Source organism: Marmota flaviventris, chromosome 4, assembly GCF_047511675.1.
Source record: "Marmota flaviventris isolate mMarFla1 chromosome 4, mMarFla1.hap1, whole genome shotgun sequence".
Lineage (NCBI taxonomy): Eukaryota > Metazoa > Chordata > Mammalia > Rodentia > Sciuridae > Marmota > Marmota flaviventris.
In genome coordinates, this window is record NC_092501.1 from 79,002,595 (window position 1) to 79,016,885 (window position 14,291).

A 14,291-nucleotide genomic window follows, 5' to 3' on the forward strand; every position below is an offset into this window, starting at 1 on the left:
ATGTTGGGAGTAAATATTTGCAAACTACATATCCTACAAAGTGAATATTCCAATATATATAAAGAACTCTTAAGGGAACAGGGTTATAGCTCAGTGGTAAAGACTGCTTGGCATGCACAAAGACCTGGGTTCAATCCTCAGCACTATAGGAAAAATATCCACTAGTCAAGTTGGAAAATGATTCAAATTAAAAGTGCGTAAAAAGGCTTGAACATAAATTTCACCAAAGAAGACACTAGTGGAAATGTGAAAAGATGCTTGACATTATTAGTTATCACAGAAATACAAAATAAAATCACAATGAGATACACACTAGAATGGCTAAAAAAACTGGTGGCAAGACCAAGTATTGGGGAAGAGGCAGCCTTGAACTCTCATTTTTTGCTGATGGGAGTGCAAAATGATATGGCTACTCTGGAAAATGGTAAGACAGTTCTAAAAGTCCTACTTCGAGTATTACCCTGGGATTTTAACTAAAAACTTGGTCCTTTTCCCCAGTGCCAGTTTAATAATGAGGGCATTGTTTTGAGAAAAAGGAAAAAGATTTATTGCTTTGCTAGCAAAGGAGAAACACAGGGGACTCCTGTCCTAAAGGCTGTGACTCTCTCCATCAGGAGGGACAGGGGGGTTTTAAAGGAACACTTCAAGGGTTATACTCCAGGTGTGCTCTGGTAGGGGGGGTCCAAGGCACTGTGATGGTTTGTTAGGATTCACTTGTTAATTTGGGAGATATTCACTCCCCAAATCCTCAGCAGTCATCTCCTTCCTGTAGTAGGTTCAAGGGCAATTAACTAGAGTAAGAAAAGATAACCCTGTCTCCCTAATCTTATTAGGGAGGGGGAAAGGGGAAAAGACAGAAAAACATTTAAAAAAAAAATAAGCCTCACAAGGGCTATATTCAGAAGGTGAATGAACCACTGTTACAGGGTAATGAAAAATTATATTTACACAAAAACCTCTACAAAAAATGTTTACAGTGCATATATTCATAATCACCAAAATCTGGAAAGAACTTCAGTGTCTGTCCATTGGTGAATGAATAAACAACTGTAATCTGTATAGTTAGATACTATTCAGCAATCAAAAGGAACACACCACTGATAAAACAACTGGGATACATCTTGAAGGTATTATGTTTGTAACTACAAGGAACTACATACTGTTTTTACTCACATAACATTATGAAACAACAAAGTAACATATCAGCTGGCAGGACTACACAGCAAGAGGAAATACTTTTCAGTGATGTGACTCTTTTCCATCTAGTTTATAGTGATGGTTATGTGACAAAATCTTTACACTTTGAGGACCTCAAAAACTTTTATCTATCAATTTTTACTCGGAAGCCTTCAAAAAGTTGAATTACAGACAGTTTTTTGGTGTTTTTTTTTTCATGCGAGCATTTGTTTCTGAAAATGGTGGCATGTCACCAAATAGTATTATAGAAGTTTCAAATTAAGAAAGTTCATGTGTTTAAAAAGAAACAATCTAGCATTTACACTGAGAGGAAACCAGAGATATCTAACAGTTTGGTATGGAATATTATATGCACTTTAGGCCAAATTAGTTTAAAAACAAACAAAAAAACCTACAACCACACGTGCATACTAAAAAGATAGGTATAAAAATGAGTGGCTTACCTCAATTCCCAATTTTTGTCAAATGCAGTATCTTATAACAAAAAAGAATGTTTTATAATTTATAAAGCTTAATACAATTGAGAAAGCGTGGGGAAAAGTGCATGGAGTACTACATACATGGCATACATTAAGGGCATCTGAGTGGCTAGGCACATAGGCGGCAAATCACTTACCCCCTGGGCGTGAAGCCATGTGTTGCAGTCCCTGCGCTTGCTCCATGGCCCAGTCCTCGACTGGTAGCTGCAAGGACAGTTGCCCAGAAATTGTATTGGTGACTGCCTTTAATCTGCTTAGCTACTGCCTGAATATATATACATGGTAACTGCACAATAAAATCAGACCTGCTTCCTGCTTGGTCTCCGGAGGAGGTCTTGATTAGCAACTCTGCAGCCACACTCTCCTCTGCCCTGTTCTGTGGACCTCTTCATCAGACGAGAGCCCATGCAAGAAAGGTTTCTATTAAAAATCTTAACATATTTTAGAGGGTGAGGGCATACTTTGCATAGCAACTTCAGTTGTCTGAAATATCTTTTCTTTATCATTCCAAGCAGATGTTTGTTTATTAAGCACTTATTTTATGTAGGCTTGACTCTAAGTGCTGAGAAAGTAAACAAGCCAGTGTCTGCTCTCACAGAAACTCAACATTCTGATAGAATTCACTTTTGTAAAAAGTATTCTAATAGTATCAAGTGACTAAGACATTAATGTTGAAAAGTAATTTTTAAACTCTCTCAGGCTAGTCCCTACTTAACTACACTACCTTCCTCTAAAATGAATGCAAACTTCAGTTATAAAAATTATGCACATCTTATTGACTGAGCCTGTCGGGATCAAAACCAATAAACATTCTAAATATTCTACAAGAAAAAGAACATTCATGGTAATTTTCAAATGAGAGGTTTCTTCTTTGTTTTTTAGTTGTTGATGGACCTTCATATTATTTATTTATATGTAGTGCTGAGATTCGAACCCAGGGTCTCACACATGCTAGGCAAGCACTGCACCAATGAGCCACAATCCTAGCCTGAGAGGTTTCTTAAATTTTAAATATTCTTGATATGTGAACTTTTCATTTCTTTTGTTCTCCAAATATAAGCCCAGATTTTTAATATTAGCAGATATTATACACACATACACTATCTTAAGACAATTATCTGCAACTGTTTAAACATTCTTTTACTCTATGGCTAAAGAACATCACTCGTTTGGTTAAAATATAAGAGACTAAACAATTATATATAGTACATTACTTGCAATGCACACTCTGAACAAGTTTACCACTATGAGACACTTTTAAAATTAGGTTTTTGTCTCTCTGGATGACCTTGTAAAAATACTTAACTGAAAAACATGATATGGCTTAGAATGCTTTTTTTAATTGAATTATAGTTTCATATTTTAAAAGAGATTAATTATGCCACATGACAACAGAAATTAAAGTATTTTATTAGCACAATGACATATCCAACTACTCCTTAGGAAAAGAGAAAAATATACAACTAGAGTTCCTCAGAAGGGTACAGGCTTATTCCAACTGTTGTTTCCCAGGCTGACGCAGTCTTGGCAGAATTTTCACAGTTCCATCACTTTTTAAAAATTTTATTGGTTCTTTTTAGTTATACATAATGTTAGGACTTTTTTTTTGTACTGGGGATTGAACTCAGGGGCACTCTATCACTGAGCCACATCTCCAGCTCTATTTTGTATTTACAGACAGGGTCTCACTGAGTTGCTTAGCACCTTGCCACTGCTGAGGCTGGCTTTAAACTCACAATCCTCCTACATCGGCCTCCTGAGTTGCTGGGATTATAGGAGTGCATCACTGAGCCCGGCACATTAGGACTTATTTTGATCCCATCACTTATCATGAAGAAAAAAGACCTAGCACTTTCCCACTGATAGCTATAGGCTTTCATAGAACCTACCAGATTAAGCCGATTACTTAAATTCTGCCAGAAAACTCAGCAGTTGGCCCCAGGTGAATTTTCTTTGGCCCACATGTTTTCAAAGGCAACATGGTATTCATATCAGCAGCACAAACTAAAACTGAATCAATACAAGAGATGATTAGCATGACCCTTCTGCAAAGATGATATGAAAACTTATAAATATAGTTACATAGTGTAATGCATAAGCACAGTACAAGAAGCTTCATCAGTACATTCCATTTCCTTATTTCCTATATGTACCTTGTCTAAAACAATATAGTTGTTGTTACACCAATGTGCAAAAATATATTAAATAAAATATAAAATGTCCATTAGAGTCAATGACTAAAAAATACAACAAACAATAAAAACAATCACACACCCTTCTCTAAAATTTTACACTAAAGCTGAGAATTCAAATATAAATTTTCCCCCTCCTGGAAGACTTATCATGAAGATAATAGAGTAAGCTATTATTCACAAGCAACTCTCAGGCATTCATACCTAATGAAAACTACTAAATCAAAATTAACACAAAATTATTTTAATATTTTCTGTAGCACAAAATAATTGAGACAGATATAAGAAACAGTTCACATGCCAATAAGTTACAGTGCTTTAAATCTTTATATAACTGGATGCTAAGAGGGTACACATGCCCTACCAGCACTGTCTTCTTCACTTCTCCTATTAAAGGCACAGTCTGGGTGATGTATTCAACTAGGAGTTCTCTCTTGGGTTCCTGTCTCTTGTTATTTACAAGCACTATAATATTTGAAACCATCCACCTGTACAGATCCAAAAGATGATCTATCCATTCTGAAATGTCACTTCAATTGCTCTCACCCCCCTTCAGACTAGACTTCTGATTTCTTCTTTCCTTCTGACCCTGAATTCGGAAAAGCTTCTTCCTTAGGTCCTTCTGTCGCTTCAGCTTCTCCTCCTCTTCCTTCTGCTTCAATTTGACGTGCTCTTTATTGTGCAGATGCCGCTGTTCCTTAGCCTTCTTCATCTTCTGGCTGTGCACTGTGCTCAAAGCATCCAGCAGTGCAAGGATCTGACAAAGACAAAACCCAGTGAGCATCAGATCAGTCTTACCGTTATGGCATGAGACCTACATTTCAGGGGGCCTCAACATATGAGCCAACAGTATCAAAACTAGATTAGATCCATGACTTGAATGTTAACTGAGTGAAAATCCACCCTGAACTAGGAAATCACAATTGGCTTGGAGATACCACAAAACCACCTCTGGATACTATGTGCAACTAGCTAAGGCAGAGTGGTTAACCAGTGTATGTATTATTCCCAATTCAAACACATAAGGCAGAGCATTAACGAATCAAAGAATGCAAAAATGGACACTGGTCCTTCCTCCAACTAAGGCCTTGAGTAACTCTGGCCCTTATCTTTTCCTGATGAAAATTGAGACTGCAGTAGAAATGCTAACTGTGCTATGGAAAACACTACTTTCGTTTCTAAATGAAATATGCAATACGTTGTCTTGTCAACAGTACCTTTCTCTCATGAGGCTCACGTATAACTGCTGGTCTCATCCTGTCCTTTGGCACCTTGCCTGCCTTTGCTTGGGTCTTGGGCTTATTCTTAAATGGCAGGGCCTTTTGTAAGGCTTTTGGAATGTGCAGTGAATTAAAATGTTTCTTTTGCCTCAGGACTGGCTGAAAAGAAAAACAAAAGACAGTGACACATTTAAATTATGACCTATGTATATTTAAACTTTTGCATAATATCTTCTCAATATTTTGACTTTCCCACAAGATCAGTGACAACAGAGTCTGCTGACCACAGAAATGAGGATCTGATCACCCATCAAATATGGATGGCCTCAGTGAGCATCCGTATCTGTAGGCCAAATAGTTAACATTTACAATTGTTCCACTTCTATGGTATCTTCTATGGGATCTCAACATTTCCTTATTTCCTGTTTGAAACAACAAAAATATAGCTGTTGTTATACCAATGTGCAAAAATATATTAAATAAAATATAAAATGTCCATTAAAGTCAATGACTAAAAAACAGATGAGTAGAGTAAAAAGTAGATGAAACAATCCAAAGTTTCTTATAAGGGAAAATCCAGAGTTTTATATTTTGGGGGCACTGAGATTACCTATCTTTTCTTCTTAACTCTCTGGATTTAAGGACATAGTTCTTGCACTAATAAGCAAAGTATCCCCATTCCTGATTCCAAGAGGTTTAACTTTATTCTGTTTCTGATGGAAGGCTGGCTGAATACAGAAAAGATTTAAAACAGATGAAGGTAAAATTCTCTACTCTGAATTTTCAAAGCAGTCTAAGTTCTATGCTTTAATTAAGAAAAATGATTAAAATTGCCTCAGAAATACTGTCAGTAAGTTCAAAGTTTTGCCACTGGCCTTTACCAAAAGTAAACTATGAAGAAAAATCTTTCAACTATGTAGAAAAATCTTTCTTTTACGTATTTAAATTTATTATTAAAGACATCATACTCAGTAACATTCAATATTCTCTGTTCAGAAATAATAACTGCTTTAGAATTAAGAAATTCAGAGAAATCTTCTCAAAGAAGCAGGAGCAATAGAGGCTGGATAAGGATATCATATTCTGAGTATATTTCAATAAAAATTCATGCAAGATAGCCAGGCATGGTGGTGCACACTTGTAATCCTAGCAGCTTGGGAGCCTGAGACAGGAGGATCAGGAGTTCAAAGCCAGCCTCAGCAAAAGTGAGGTGCTACGCAACTCAGTGAGACCCTGTCTCTAATTAAAATATAAAATAGGGCTGCAGATGTGGCTCAGTGGTTGAAGTGCCTGAGTTCAATCCCGGGTACCAAAAAAAAATTCATGCAAGATGAACCAAAGGTTTATTCCTATTTTATAGAAAAGTAATGTCTGTGAGACTTCTAGTTCTGATAGAATGACAGACTGAAACCCTAAATCACCCTCTATTTCAAAACAACTGAATATCTTGGATCAAAACAAGCAATTTTTTTTTCAAATGTGTTATTAAGCTGTAAAGAAAATAATCAGGGTCTCACTGAGTTGCCTAGCACATCACTTTTGCTGAGACTGGCTGGGAACTCTTGATCCTCCAGCCTCAGCTTCAGCCTCCTAAGCCACTGAGATTACAGTCATGTGCCACCACGCCCAGCTCAAACGATCATTTTGATGCAGAAAAAGTATTTCACAAAGTTCAGCACTTGTTCTTAATAAAAACTTCAAAAAGTTAATGTATAGAAAGAAAGTTCCTCAATACAATAAGGGCTATTTATGAGAAATCCATACAAGACAGGGATGCCTATACTCTTATAGTCATTTCTGCTCAACACAGTATTGGAAGTACCTGAAAGAACAATTACATAAGAAAAAGAAATAGGGCTGGGGATGTGGCTCAAGTGGTAGTGCGCTCGCCTGGCATGCGTGCGGCCCGGGTTCAATCCTCAGCACCACATACAAACAAAGATGCTGTGTCCGCCGAAAACTAAAAAATAAATTAAAAAAAAAAAGCCAATGAAGATCATTAAACTAAAAAAAAAATTTAAAAAGAAAAAAGAAATAAAAGCCATCCAAATAGGAAAAGTAGTAATTTTTATTTTTTAAAAAAATTTTTATGGACACAATACCTTTATTTATTTTTATGTGTTACTGAGGATCGAACCCAGTGCTTCACACGTACAAGGCAAGTGCTCTACCACTGAGCTACAGCCCCAACCCCAAATATTTCTACTTGCAGATGAAAAAATGCTATTCATAGAAAATCTCAAAGATCTTACAAAAAAAATCCTATTAGAATAAATGAATTCGATAAAGTTGCAGGATAAAAAAAAAAAAATCAACATGTAAAAATTGGTATCATTTCTACACACAAATAATGACCTGAAAAAGAAAAAAAAAAATTCATTTTATGGCATTAACAAAATAAAAAAGCCTTAAGAAAAAATTTAACCAAGGAAGTAAAATATTTGGAAAAGACAGAAATAAAGGGAAAGACATCCCATTTTTATAAGTCAGAAGAATTATTGTTAAAATATCGCAACTTCTCAAAACAATAAACAGATTTAATGCAATGTCTTTCAAAATTCCAATGGATTTTCACAGAAGTAGACAAAACATACTAAAAAAATCCCACAATTCTTAGGAATCACAAAAGAAACAAAACAACCAATATTCAAAAAAATACTGAGAAAGAAAAAACAAAGTTGGAGGCATCACATTTCCTGATTTTAAATTATATTATAAAGGTATGGTAATCAAAGCAGTATGGTATTGGAATAGAAATAAAGACCAAAAGAGCCCAGAAATAAGTTTAAATTTATACAGTCGACTAATTCTTACCAAGGACAATCAAGACAACACAAAGGGAAAGGATAATATCATCAACAAACAGTGCTACAAAACTGGATCTCCCCATGAAAAAGAATAAAATAGAACCCCGATCTTACACCATATACAATATTCTACTCAAAATGGTACAAGACTTAAATATAAGACCTAAAACCTTAAAACTCTTTTAAAAGAGAACAGAGGCTAAAAAGCTTTTTAACATTGGTGCTGGCAATGATTATTTTTGGAATATCACACCAAAAGCCCATGTTACAGGAGCAAAAATAAACAAGTGAGACTATACCTAACTTTTCAAAAAACTTCTGCACAGGAAAAAAAAATATCAACAAACGAAAAGACAACCTATAGACTAAGAAAAAAATATTTGCAAACTATGTATTTATAAGGGGTCAACACAAAGGGCTGAGACAGGAAGCCAGCTTCAGCAACTATGAGGTGCTAAGCAACTCAGTGAGACCCTGTTTCTAAATAAAACACAAAATAGGGCTGGGGATGGGGCTCAGCAGTCAAGTGTCCCTGAGTTCAACCCTCAGTACTAAAAAAAGAACTCTTACAACTGAATAACAGAAAAACAGATAACAATTTAAAAATTGGCAAAGGACCTGAACAAATATTTTTCTAAAGACATAAAAAACATAAAAGGAAATGAAAAGATGTAGGTCAAAGGATACAAAATGACTGACATGTCAGATGATTAAGTCTACAGATCTAACATATAACAGAAGAATTATAGTTATAAAAATGTATTTGGATTTTTTGTTAAATACATTTAACAAATCTATTGTTATAGATGTGTGTTCTTATTACACAAGAATGGCTATGGTTACTAAAATGTATAGTAACATTTTACTATCTATACATATCCTATTATAAACCTCAAATTACATAATAAGGTTTATTTTTTAAAAAGTTTAAATTGTTTACAATCTAGAGTAAACCGCTAGTACCATTTCCCATGTTCCTTTTCAAAACATTTATGAATATACATATTTGATCAAATTTAATGTTAGACTTCATATCTGAAAAATTGAAAGCACTTAAGATATTATATACAAAAGCATCTGTGTGACTCCTTGTCCGGTGAGCAGACAAAACATCTTCAATGATGCATACATGCACAACTTGTACCTTGTAGAGAGAGTCCTTGCTTGGCTTTAGTTTGATACCATGAGCGAGCCTGAGTTGACCTGTTGTCCGCATTCCTGACCAGGTGTCTTTCTCACCAACTGGCTTCAACAAAGATGTTACTGGGTTATAGAAGGCTGGGACAGAGACAGGATACCAAGTTCGCATGAAGACGATATCTGGAAACCAGAGGAAATTAACATTTTCAAAAGAAAATTCATAACCATGTTGAAAAAAAACAAAACCAAACAAACAATAAAAATCTCAAAATATTCACCCCAAACTTTTCTACCTAGTTGCACAGCATTTGAAAAGAGACTTCATCAAGTGAACTAATCTTATATATCACTAATCTTTGGGTACAAACAAGAGGCTCTAGACATAATGTGAATCAGCAACTGTATAAGCTGCTTCAACTGGGCAGAACTGGAGTTGATTTGGACTTTCTTTAGACTCAAACTCCAACCTCTAATCAACACTGGCTAGAGATTTAAAAAAAAAAAAGTGAATGGAAACACAGTGTTATAATAAACACACCACAAATATATTTACCACTCATCAGCAACTTATCCTCAAAGCTAGCCCGGAAAGCTCCTTCTGGAGCCCTGAGTGCTTTCTTGATCTGTCCCCTTATTCCACTGACAGTTCGAATCACAGCACCTTCAAATTTGGCCACTTCTAAGGCAGAATTAAACATTCCCTACAGGCAAAAGAAAATTAAAAATACATACACATAAAATTACATACTTTATCTCTGTTCATAAATGCATTATTGGTTAAGAAAACAGTAACAACTCATTGATATGTCAAAAAGAACACAACTCTATTTTCTCCAAAATAACACTGATGAAGATTCTACTGCTGGCTCGTTAGCATGTTCATCACTGGCATCTTTGTAAAAAAGAAGAACTTTATGCTGGTGTCTTGCTGGCTGAACTGTAGTTTACATCCTGTCACTAAATAGGTTCAGGCACTTAAAAAAAAAAAGAGCTAAACAAATCCTGGTGGTACCATTTCCTGATTTTACGATCATCTTAACTAATGGAAACACCCCCAATAATGAAAGTTTCAATAAATGATGTTCAAACTAACCTCTCCAAATATTGCAGAACAATACATCCATTTCTATGAAACCTTGCCAAGTTTCTTGTAAATGATTTTGTCTATTTTTCTACGAACTGTTAGATAAACTTCCTTTCATACCATAAACCAGAAAGGTAGCAAAATCCAGTGGTTGAAATTACACATTTTCAGTATGAATTCTGTGATACTCTCACATGGAAATATTAATAGCCTAAACTAAACACTTGTTGGGCTTAGCCTTAAGACTTTTAAGCATACTTAAGTAACACAGACCAATATAAACAACTAAAAAAATTAAAGTAAAATAAATAAAATAAAAATCAAGTTTATAAAAGATTTAAAATATTTTTCTAAAAACATTAAGCCTATATTTCAGAAGTACACGAAAACCCCCAATCTGAAACTTTTTGAGGACTGAAATGACATGAATGGAAAATTCCACACCTTATCTCATGTGACAAGTTGTAGACAAAATGCAGGCATATTAAAAATATTGTTAAATTGTTTTCAGGCTATGTGTATAAGGCATACAATGAAACATAAATGAATTTTGTATTCAGACATGGATCCCAACATCAAGATTTCTCATTGTATATAGGCAAATATTTCAAAATAAAAAAAAATCTGAAATTTGAAGCACTTCTGGTTCCAAGCAGTTCGGATAAGGAATACTCAACTTGTATTTCATTCTTCCTTTAATATTTATAAATTTGAATATATAGATATACAGACCTTAATAAATGAAGTGTTCTTGAAAATTTTATATGGAAAACCAGTCAGCTTTAATTTCTTCACAATTTTAATGGACTTATCTAGATCAAGGACAACTCCTGTGGCAGCTATCCGGAAATCAGGCTAAAAGAAATCCCCAAAATTTGAATATAGGAATAATTCATCAGTAAGAGTATAATTCTCTGCGATGTAATAAATTACAAAATTACAAGTTATTTTACTTACAATCAGCTAAGAAAGATCAAGAGAACATCTGAACATGCAAAACAGAATTTTAACAAAAGCAACCTAAAACTATAATACTGGCATGCCAAACAAATGACAACTCAAATATTTTCATGGTGATTTCTTTCTTAGTAACATAATGAAAAGGAAAATTCATTTGTAATGTTTAAGAAATTAAAATTTGGATCTCCAGAGTTGATTTCGTCTGCTCATTATTCTGTTTTCTCTGATGTTACATGAGCCAATAAAACATGCTGACTGGTCCAATGAAGCCTGTGTTTGCTAACAAACGTTTCTACAGGGTAGTTTTAAGTCTAACTAGTTATGATGTATCCTCAGAACTTAATGTAGTGTTTAGCACATGACGAGCACTGCTTAAATACCTTTTTAGATAAATTAAATCCAAACAAAGCATAAAAACATGAAATGTCATCAAGTGCCATTGTAATTCTTCTATTTCCTTCTCCTCTCCTTCCATACCCTACTTAGAATTAATTAGAAAGATCAAAAGCAAAGAGAAATTTAATATACATTAAACATGAGTTATTTTCAACTCACATGTACAAAATCCATACTCAAGATATACTTTTCGAACATAATCTATAAAATATCCAAGATATTTACCATTGTGCCACTAACAGACTGTACTGCCAAGAATCCAGTTCCCTGTGGAGTGATAGGACCTTAAGAGAATAACAACAACAAAAATAATGAGCCATAAATTTGGGATTCCATTTTACATAAATACCCCAAAAAGAAAAATCTTTTGAATTGGGATTTCATAAAAGGAAAAGAACAAAACTATAATGATAAAAGTTTAAATTATCCTTACAAACAAGTTATTCTAACAACATTTTACCCCAAAAGGATGCTCCACAATGCATGTGCTGTGGGGTGTATTTTAGAAGCCTTTGTCTTCCATTGTGGTCTTCAATATAATAGAGTGGAATGGTCTGAAACCTCCTCCACCCTACAGAAAAAATGATTGGATCTCGGGACTTGAGGATTTTCTTATACCAACGATGCTTCTTCAGTCGCATCTAAGGGGAGAAGAGTTTGATAAAATTATGCAGAGTACATCCAAAGAACTTTGGTTGCTGAGCACGCAAGCATAGGTACCTACCTGCACATATCCCACATTGCCCTCACTGTTGCCCAAACCACCTAGAATCATTGGATAGTGGGGGTCAAAGTTCAGCACAAATTCACAGGGGACATTTTCAATCTCAATTCGAACATACATCCCAGGTCGAAAACCCTCATATTGAACTCTGGCTTCATCGTCTTGATCTTCAAATTCTGCTCGGTTAAGCTATATATGAGAGGGAGAAAAAAGTAAAACTCCATTATGCAGTTATCTTTCATAAACATTTAAGATTAAATTTTAAAATGAGCAATTCCTAGGGACTGGGGAATTAGCTCAGTAGTAGAACACTTGTCTAGCACACACAGGCCCTGGGTTTGAACCTCTACAGCAAAAAAAAAAAAAAAAAAGAGAGAGAAAAAAAAGAAAAAGAGAGCAACTCCTACATAAAAGAAGCATGGACAGATTACTATTCTAATTGAAAATGATACATTTCACCCCTGCATTTTGGTTAGGATTTGCCACAACTATGTTCTTCTCCACTGCCCTAAGGCACAATAAATACAAACAACTCAGAAAAGATCACTGGATGCTGGTTGGCAAATGCTTGCAGCTTCCTCAACCCACAACTTCTCTTCTCATTATAAATTATTATTTCATACTTTCCCCCGTCTTCAAACATCCAATACCACCTCTTCCCCTTATTCTCACTCTCAACTGATGGTTATCTCTGAATTCACTCCAAAACCAAGTAATTTAGAACTTCCACATACTAAACCCTCTCCCATGGTTTACTTTCACATGAGGCCTTTTATTGTAACTCTGTACTGTTCAGTAGCATAGCTACATGTGGCTAATAAAATTAAGTGACACTTAAAATCCAGCTCTTCAGTCATACCTGCCATGTTACAAATAGTCAATATCAACAAGTGCCCAGCAGCCATGATATTGGGTAGCCAACAGATACACAATTCCACTATTGTAGCAAGTTCCATTGGCAGCTCTGGTACAGCTCAATGCCAAACACTTGCACACCATATACCATCCACTCTTGATGGACTTTATTCCAATAGATCACCCCTTTGTTATTTCTCTTCTCCAAAAAGATCTTTTAACTCCACTTCCTCCACCAATAGCTGTCCTAATTTCCATTTCCTTCGGCATCAAAACTCCATAAAAATTTCATATAGTTGCAATCTAGATCCTCTACTCTTAAAGCCACCAAAATTGGACCATTACCCACCACATTAAGAAAATGCTTACCAAAGTCATTGAAGGTCTCCAAATTCTAAACCCAGTGGTCAATTTTGTCCTCATTTAAATGTGTCTCCTTTGGCATGAGATCATTCCCTTCAATAGCCTACTCAACACCCACAGGCAGGAAGGTCACATTATATCCTTTTCTTTGTTCCACATACTTCCTTTGTTTTTGTTTCTGACCTCACCCAAAATACCCTCTGAACACTAACGAACATGGGTTTTCCAAAAACCTCCCCTGGACAGCATGTGTGTTTGCATAAGCCACATATCACCTATTCATTAAAATGGGAAGCAATAATTCGAAATGTGAAATCTATGCTTGCATTTAAATGAACATACTATCTCAAATCACTGTACATGATACCCTCAGAAGCAGAGACTATGTCTTGGTCATTTCTTCTTCCTCAGCACCTCATGCTTGGTGCAAAAGAAGTTCCGATATTTTTCTGGTGAACTTAGAAAACAATTAGATGACTACATGAATAAACATACTCTTCCATATCTCAACCCAGGAGTCCAAAAGAAAAGCACAAGGAGGAGAGACCAAACAACATCTACAACCTTGGAAGGAGGCTGACAGGAATTGAGTTTTCTTACCTGTGCTTGTTTCTGCATTTCTCCTTTAAGATCATCAAAATATGTGCTTTCTCCTTCATCATATTCTGCATCAAACATTTCCTTCAATTTTCTCTTTTTATCCAAGTGCTTTTTCTTGGCATTTTCCTCTGTGTTGGGGTCAGTTTCTTCCTTAACGTCTTCTTCTACATCTTCAACCTTAAATTTCCAGAAGAGAAAAATGTAGTTTATGGAGATCTTTTCATTAAGCAGACAAAAAAAAAAAAAAAAAAATCTGAGTTGCAAAAATCTTAGT

At 35.2% G+C, this 14,291-nt stretch overlaps 1 protein-coding gene across 2 annotated transcripts in view; it reads right to left on the bottom strand.

The window, feature by feature from the left end:
* Window positions 1-3,062: 3,062 nt before the first annotated feature.
* Window positions 3,063-14,291, bottom strand: part of Bms1 (BMS1 ribosome biogenesis factor) — a 58,297-nt gene continuing 47,068 nt past the window's right edge. For both annotated transcript variants that reach the window (XM_071611301.1, XM_027947903.3), the window contains exons 15-23: window positions 14,018-14,194; window positions 12,200-12,388; window positions 11,936-12,116; window positions 11,701-11,759; window positions 10,852-10,974; window positions 9,589-9,736; window positions 9,040-9,215; window positions 5,086-5,247; window positions 3,063-4,625 (exon numbers count right to left, since the gene is read on the bottom strand). In XM_071611301.1, the coding sequence (XP_071467402.1) occupies window positions 4,401-4,625; window positions 5,086-5,247; window positions 9,040-9,215; window positions 9,589-9,736; window positions 10,852-10,974; window positions 11,701-11,759; window positions 11,936-12,116; window positions 12,200-12,388; window positions 14,018-14,194 (1,440 nt within the window). In that variant the 3' untranslated portion in view covers window positions 3,063-4,400. The remainder of the gene's footprint in view (window positions 4,626-5,085; window positions 5,248-9,039; window positions 9,216-9,588; window positions 9,737-10,851; window positions 10,975-11,700; window positions 11,760-11,935; window positions 12,117-12,199; window positions 12,389-14,017; window positions 14,195-14,291) is intronic.